The sequence below is a fragment of the Nerophis lumbriciformis genome, linkage group LG39 (assembly GCF_033978685.3).
Source record: "Nerophis lumbriciformis linkage group LG39, RoL_Nlum_v2.1, whole genome shotgun sequence".
NCBI lineage: Eukaryota > Metazoa > Chordata > Actinopteri > Syngnathiformes > Syngnathidae > Nerophis > Nerophis lumbriciformis.
The window spans coordinates 14,585,001-14,594,004 of NC_084586.2; the positions used below are offsets into that span (position 1 = coordinate 14,585,001).

The 9,004-nt window shown below is 35.9% G+C and overlaps 1 protein-coding gene across 1 annotated transcript in view; it reads right to left on the reverse strand.

The window, feature by feature from the left end:
* The window catches only part of tha1 (threonine aldolase 1), a 20,744-nt gene extending 16,431 nt beyond the window's left edge, over positions 1-4,313 (reverse strand). Inside the window, exon 1 of the mRNA XM_061931736.1 lies at positions 3,997-4,313. Within this exon, the coding sequence (XP_061787720.1) occupies positions 3,997-4,270 (274 nt within the window). The 5' untranslated portion in view covers positions 4,271-4,313. The remainder of the gene's footprint in view (positions 1-3,996) is intronic.
* Positions 4,314-9,004: the final 4,691 nt, after the last annotated feature.

The following is a 9,004-nucleotide window of genomic DNA, read 5'->3' on the forward strand; positions in this document are numbered from 1 at the left end:
GCCGCATACAACATGTGACTGGGCCGGCACGCTGTTTGTATGGTGAAAAAGCGGACGCGACGACAGGTTGTAGAGAATGCTAAAGTGCATCACGGCAGGAGTACATTTCTCACTGCCACAATGATTTGTAGAGGTGTACTTATAACAATTTGATAGACAAATTATATTATTTATGGTTAAGACGGCGAGAGGGGGGAGGCGCAAAATATTTTCTACTTCCGAACAGAAAATAATTGAGAAGCACTGCCTTAATTTATGACTTTAAAGCAAGTTATCCATTCATTTGTATGTATAATCCAAGGGTCAGCAACCAGCGGCTCTAGAGCCTAATGCGGCTCATTAGCGCCAACCTAGTGGCTCCCTGGAGTTTTTTCAAAAAACGCATGCAAATTTTGTTTTTAATGTGGTTTCTTTAGAAGGACAAACATGACACAAACTTTCCTAACTGTTAGAAATCCCATTGTTTATATTAAACATGCTTTACTGATGAGAGTATGTGGCGAGCACCGTTTTATCCTAATTTCAGCGGTCTTTGAAATCCTGGAATTTTTTTTTAATTATAGAAGTGGAGCACACAAATGTTGAAGTACTAACATGTTGAATTGAGAAATGGTATTACGGAATTCCGGGAATTTTTCCAGTTCAAAAAACAAGTTTGTTTTTTGTCCTGATTAAAAGGAATGTTTTGACGGTGGAACGGTTCAAATGCGTTGAAAAATGTGGAAGGAGTAGTCGCCAGAAAAAGGGGTGGAAATAGGGCTCTGGAAAACCAGGAATTCTGGAAAATCCTGGAATTTTTTTTAACTTGGAAAAGGGGATGTTTGAATTTCCAGGATGGTGGAATGTGTTGAAGGTGGAATGGTTTGAATCGGTTGAAAAATGTGGAAGGAGTAGTCGCCAGAAAAAGGGGTGGAAATAGGGCTCTGGAAAACCAGGAATTCTGGAAAATCCTGGATTGTTTTTTAACTTGGAAAAGGGGAAGTTTGAATTTCCGGGATGGTGGAATGTGTTGAAGGTGGAATGGTTTGAATCGGTTGAAAAATGTGGAAGGAGTAGTCGCCAGAAAAAGGGGTGGAAATAGGGCTCTGGAAAACCAGGAATTCTGGAAAATCCTGGAATTTTTTTTAACTTGGAAAAGGGGATGTTTGAATTTCCAGGATGGTGGAATGTGTTGAAGGTGGAATGGTTTGAATCGGTTGAAAAATGTGGAAGGAGTAGTTGCCAGAAAAAGGGGTGGAAATAGGGCTCTGGAAAACCAGGAATTCTGGAAAATCCTGGAATTTTTTTGAACTTGGAAAAGGGGATGTTTGAATTTCCAGGATAGTGGAATGTGTTGAAGGTGGAATGGTTTGAATCGGTTGAAAAATGTGGAAGGAGTAGTCGCCAGAAAAAGGGGTGGAAATAGGGCTCTGGAAAACCAAGAATCCTGGAAAATCCTGGAATTTTTTTGAACTTGGAAAAGGGGAAGTTTGAATTTCCAGGATGGTTGAATGTGTTGAAGGTGGAATGGTTTGAATCGGTTGAAAAATGTGGAAGGAGTAGTCGCCAGAAAAAGGGGTGGAAATAGGGCTATGGAAAAACAGGAATTATGGAAAATCCTGGAATTTTTTTGAACTTGGAAAAGGGGATGTTTGAATTTCCATGATGGTGGAATGTGTTGAAGGTGGAATGGTTTGAATCGGTTGAAAAATGTGGAAATGGTGAAAGTTTGAAAAATGGCCAATTCATTTTGAATGGGAAAAATGTCCCGGGAAAACCTGGAATTCTGGGAAATCTGGGAATTTTTGTAATGTGTCAAGGGAAAGCCCGCGATTCCCGAATAGGCTGAACAGTTTGAAATTGGAACAGTTTCAATCGGATGAAAAATATGGGAATTGTGGAACTTAGAAGAATGACCCATTGATTTAAATGGGTATTTTCCAAAAATTTGGATATTTCGGTAAAAGTGGGAATATTTTTGAAAATGGTAAAAAAAAACTTGAATAGTCTGAATGAGTTGAAATGGTTGGTGTCGAAATGTATCAAATCGGTCGAGAAATGTTGAAGTACTAACATGTTGAATTGAGAAATGGTATTACGGAATTCCGGGAATTTTTCCAGTTCAAAAAACAAGTTTGTTTTTTGTCCTGATTAAAAGGAATGTTTTGAAGGTGGAACGGTTCAAATGCGTTGAAAAATGTGGAAGGAGTAGTCGCCAGAAAAAGGGGTGGAAATAGGGCTCTGGAAAACCAGGAATTCTGGAAAATCCTGGAATTTTTTTTAACTTGGAAAAGGGGATGTTTGAATTTCCAGGATGGTGGAATGTGTTGAAGGTGGAATGGTTTGAATCGGTTGAAAAATGTGGAAGGAGTAGTCGCCAGAAAAAGGGGTGGAAATAGGGCTCTGGAAAACCAGGAATTCTGGAAAATCCTGGATTTTTTTTTAACTTGGAAAAGGGGAAGTTTGAATTTCCGGGATGGTGGAATGTGTTGAAGGTGGAATGGTTTGAATCGGTTGAAAAATGTGGAAGGAGTAGTCGCCAGAAAAAGGGGTGGAAATAGGGCTCTGGAAAACCAGGAATTCTGGAAAATCCTGGAATTTTTTTGAACTTGGAAAAGGGGATGTTTGAATTTCCAGGATGGTAGAATGTGTTGAAGGTGGAATGGTTTGAATCGGTTGAAAAATGTGGAAGTAGTAGTCGCCAGAAAAAGGGGTGGAAATAGGGCTCTGGAAAACCAGGAATTCTGGAAAATCCTGAAATTTTTTTGAACTTGGAAAAGAGGATGTTTGAATTTCCAGGATGGTGGAATGTGTTGAAGGTGGAATGGTTTGAATCGGTTGAAAAATGTGGAAGGAGTAGTCGCCAGAAAAAGGGGTGGAAATAGGGCTCTGGAAAACCAGGAATTCTGGAAAATCCTGAAATTTTGTTGAACTTGGAAAAAGGCATGTTTGAATTTCCAGGATGGTGGAATGTGTTGAAGGTGGAATGGTTTGAATCGGTTGAAAAATGTGGAAGGAGTAGTCGCCAGAAAAAGGGGTGGAAATAGGGCTCTGGAAAACCAGGAATTCTGGAAAATCCTGGAATTTTTTTGAACTTGGAAAAGGGGATGTTTGAATTTCCAGGATGGTGGAATGTGTTGAAGGTGGAATGGTTTGAATCGGTTGAAAAATGTGGAAGGAGTAGTTGCCAGAAAAAGGGGTGGAAATAGGGCTCTGGAAAACCAGGAATTCTGGAAAATCCTGGATTTTTTTTTTTACTTGGAAAAGGGGAAGTTTGAATTTCCGGGATGGTGGAATGTGTTGAAGGTGGAATGGTTTGAATCGGTTGAAAAATGTGGAAGGAGTAGTCGCCAGAAAAAGGGGTGGAAATAGGGCTCTGGAAAACCAGGAATTCTGGAAAATCCTGAAATTTTTTTGAACTTGGAAAAGGGGATGTTTGAATTTCCAGGATGGTGGAATGTGTTGAAGGTGGAATGGTTTGAATCGGTTGAAAAATTTGGAAATGGCGAAGTTTGAAAAATGGCCAATTTATTTTGAATGGGAAAAATGACCCGGGAAAACCTGAAATTCTGGGAAATCTGGGAATTTTTGGAATTTGTCAAGGGAAAAACACCGATTCCCGAATAGGCTGAACAGTTTGAAGTTGGAACAGTTTGAATCGGGTGGAAAATGTGGAAGGTAGAGCGTGTTAAAATCTGGAGAAGAAGAAGAAGTTGAATAAATAGATGAATTTGGGTGTAGAAAAGCATATGTTTTGGAGCATTCACACAATTATATCATGAGGCAATAATATATATTTATAATAAATAAATATTCACTGGCAGGTATGGCTGCTCTAACATGTTTATTATCATAACTGTTTTAAAAACGTTTTTGTATGAGATTTAACATCTAAGCAAACACACACTGTGATGTTTACATCTTGGACATTTCCTATTATTTATGTTAAAACTTCATTTAAAGTCACAATATGAATATTAAATGTTTCCCACGTGATAACATGTCTTCCCTACTTACCGTTAACCGTCGGGTCTTCCCCCATCACATCGTCCCCGACCTCGGCCTCGGCCATGGCCCGACGCATCGCCGCCCCAGGCTTGGTCACCGTGTCGCTGCGGAGGTCCACAACCCGGACACGAGTCGCCTCACCCGGCTCGGCGCCTCGGGGCGTCCCGCTGTCGTAGTAGTAGCCCCTGGCCCCGGGCCTTGGTCGTGATTTACGCCACGACGGGCCGATAAAGTAATCGGCAAAATGAAAGCACTTCCGACAAGATGTCATTCTTAGGGACATGATTGGAGCATTGATGGCGATTTTTTAGTTTAGCTTGAACTTTGGCTCGATAAAATCGATAATCATTGACCGCAAGGACGGTTAATAGATGATCGAACAGTGAGGCAATGGCCAGTGTTCACCGCTAGATGGCGCCACCATAACATAAATACGCAACTGTTGACCGATGCCAACTTCAACAAAATGCCCTTAAATTGATATCTTTCTTAAAAACATTTAAAGTAATTTAGGTAGCCATTTTTGTCTCTTCATATACACACACACACACACACATACACACACACACACACACACAGACACACACACACACACATATATATATATATATATATATATATATATATATATATATATATATATATATATATATATATATATATATATATATATATATATAGTGTGTTGTTGAAGTTTTTATTTATTTTTGAATTTTTTAAATTAATTAATTTAATTTAAAAAATATATATACATATATATACACACACACACACACACACACACACACACACACATATATATATATATATATATATATATATATATATATATATATATATATATATATATGTTGAAGTTTTTAAAAAATTTAAAAAATATATATACATATATATACACACACACACATATATATATATATATATATATATATATATATATATATATATATATATATATATGTGTGTGTGTGTGTGTGTGTGTGTGTGTGTATATATATGTATATGTATTTTTTAAATTAAATTAATTAATTTAAAAAATTCAAAAATAAATAAAAACTTCAACAACACACACACACACACACACACACATATATATATATATATATATATGTATATATATATACACACACACACACACACACATATATATATATATATATATATATATATATGTGTGTGTGTGTGTGTGTGTGTGTGTTGTTGAAGTTTTTATTTATTTTTGAATTTTGTAAATTAATTAATTTAATTTAAAAAATATATATACATATATATACACACACACACATATATATATATATATATATATACATATATATATATATTATATATATATATATTATATATATATATAAATATATATATATAAATGATATATATATATAATTTAAAAAAATATATACATATATATACACACACACATATATATATATATATATATATATATATATATATATATATATATATATATGTGTGTGTGTGTGTGTACATGTATGTATTTTTTTTTTAAATGATTATTTATTAATATATAATACTCGTATTTGCTTTTGTTTTCTTTCCTTGTTGTTGAAAGTGCCTTGATTATATTAGATATTATTATATTATATATCTATAATTGTTGTTCAATTAAAAAAATTAAAAAATAAATAAAAACTTCAACAAAATGATCCAATATCATATTAAGGTCAAATAAAAGAGAATATAGCAAATTGTGCTAAATACCAATAAAAAATATTTTATGCGTTATCGTATCTTAGTACAATCATATATCAGTTGATTTTCCTTCAAATATTACACTTTGCTTTACTTTAGTTTCTAGTACAGTTTTTCATCAATGGAGCTGCACTTTCACTTTTTCTACCTCTGAATATATTAATAAATACAATGTTTTAATATGATGTTTGTTGAACTTGGGACTCCCATTAATATTGAATAGGGTGGAACTTGCATCTTTTGCCGCAATTCTGGATAAAAATGCTGCCAGTTTTAATTTTTTTACGGTAAAATCTACAGTCATTGTTTTTACTGTGCATTACAGTAAACAAACAACATTGTACCGCCGTTATTTTTATTGTGGAATTTTGGCGACAAAGCTGTCGTTTAAAAAAAAAATTAAAAAATTTAAAATTGATGTTTTTTACAGTAAATAGAAAAAATGGTACCACTTGAAGTTTTACGGTAAAATCCTGCTGTCAGTTTTTTTTTATCGTAAAATACGGTTGTTTTTCAGTGCATTATTATCAATTGATAAAAGGTAACATTTAATTTTTTTTACGGTAAAACTCTGCAGACTGAACTGCTAGCTTCTTTTTTTTTTAACCATAAAATCTACTGTTGTTTTTACAGTGCATTACCATAGATGGAAACATGGTACCACTTTTATTTTTACAGAAAAATCCTGGCAACTAATCTGCCAGTTAATTTTTACCGTAAAATCTAGGGTTGTTGTTCTTACAGTGCATTACAGTAAATAGAGAAAGGGTACCACATTTTTACGGGGCCCGGTTGCTTGTGGAGCGGGGCGGTCTTCCCGTCCGGCTGCAGGGAGTCTCTGGGCGTCCCGTCTTTCTGCCCGCGTGGGGTGTGGTCTTTGGCTGGCTTATTGGCTGGTTGCCTCCTGCTTCTCCTGTGCCTTGTCCTGGCCGAACCTGCCTGTGTGGTCCCTTGATACCGTACCTGCTGTTTTGGGTTTGGCTCTGTGGCTGGCTGGGGCCGTGCTTTGGCTCCCGCACATACTGGGAGACTAATGTATTGTACATACAAACACACACACAATCATTCATACATACATCCGTACATTCATTCATCCATACATGCACACACTTTCACTGTACATACACAAGCACATACACGTACATACACTCATGCATATAATCACCTTTCATCAAACATATATAAACATTGTGCCCCCCAAGGGAAATCGGGTAAAAACACTGCCCACTGCTAAAGCTTAACTTATTTTTTACCATAACAATCTAAAGGGTTAATATAGTCCGCTTCTCTTTCTTTCCCCGTTTATCTGCTTTCTTTTGTCACTCAAGTATTAATTACATGTATGAATTGTTGCATTTGAAGCAAGTGTATTGTTGATAATTGAGGTAATTATTATAATTATTCATTATCAATAGTGTTATTTCCATTGGCGTTTTTACTAATTCATTTGCAGTGCAATTATGTTCAGTGTCATTTCTGTGTTATCTACTTCACTAACTGATTCTTTGCTGTCATTTTATGTATCATATTTGTACATATAGTTGTTGTCTCTCTGTCTTATCCCTGCAATTTTCCCCCTTTCTATCCCCTCCTGCTCCGGTCCGGCTGCGCCAAACATGAAAAAAATCCACTTAATAAAGTCCAATACAAATAAGGCAACAAGAGAAGTATCCCACACTTCTCTTTTCTAAAGTCAATGTGTCCAGCAGATATTGGCATCTACATCAACAATATGATTTTCCTGAGTGGCAGTGACAGGGCATGTTTTAAAAAGAAAGAAAAAAATACAGTCAGGGGCAATTATTTTGACTCGGGGGGCCAAATTTACCGAAAAAAAAATGTGTCTGGGGGCCGGTATATCTAGCTATGTATACATATACATATATATTTGTATTTTCTTATGTCTTATGCATACTTGCACTTGGGGGGGGGGGGGGTTAAGAGATATATATATATATATATATATAAGAAATACTTGACTTTCAGTGAATTCTAGCTATATATATATATATATATATATATATATATATATATATATATATATATATATATATATATATATATATATATATATATATATATATATATATATATTATTACATATATATATATATATATATATATATATATTATTACATATATATATATATATATATATATATATATATAAATAAAAGAAATACTTGAATTTCAGTGTTCATTTATTTACACATTTACACACACATAACACTCATCTACTCATTGTTGAGTTAAAGGTTGAATTGTCCATCCTTGTTCTATTCTCTGTCACTATTTCAGAACACACACATTATACAAATATACATTATAAAATCAATAAGAAAACGGGAGCTCTAATTTGGGAGTCTGAATTAGGATCAGAAGTTCCTATATAAACATTGCGTACTCACGTCGCCTTTTTGTATTGATTACTGCAGCTGTGCACTGGATTCATTCACAAATACAAACTACAACTCACAAACACTTTAGAGTTAGGCTCCACCATCAGAATGTGTACTTAAACTTATAAAGATCACATGGATATTATTCAGTGAGTTGATTCACCAAAACTAACCTGTTATACAGGAGGAAAAAGCACACAGGACGTTTCAATTGTTCACAGACTGGTCGCGCTCATCAGAATGACAAGACACTTCCGGTCTGCAGGTGATAGCATTCAATTGGGAAGAAACGCCCTACTGCCCCCTACTGACCAACCAATGTGAATACTGATAAATGTGTAATGACAGCTCCAAAAACGAATTCAAACCACAAAATAAAATAAATAAATCAACACAAAAATGTGACACATTATGGGTGCGTCACATATGCATGTACAGTAGATGGCAGTATTGTCCTATTTAAAAGTGTCACAACATTGCTGTTTACGGCAGACGAACTGCTTTACGGTAGACGAAAACTTGACTGCTGTTGTTGTGTGTTGTTACCGCGCTGGGAGGACGTTAATGAAACTGCCTAACAATAAACCCACATGAGAAACCAAGAACTCGCCCTGGATCATTAGCTGTTTATATGGTGGGAAAGCGGACGTGAGAACAGGCTGTCAACACGTCACTCAGGTCCGCATGGAGCTGGAGGGGGCGTGGCCTCCAGCTCCGCCTGAGTTTCGGGAGGTTTTCGGGAGAGGCGCTGAATTTCGGGAGTCTCCCGGAAAATCCGGGAGGGTTGGCAAGTATGGTCTTATGCCCTATACAAGGAGTCGGTAACCCGCATGAGCCGCATGCGGGTTACCGACTCTCGGCCCTAATGAGCCGTACTGGTGGCTCCCAGGAGCTTTAAAAATAAAAAT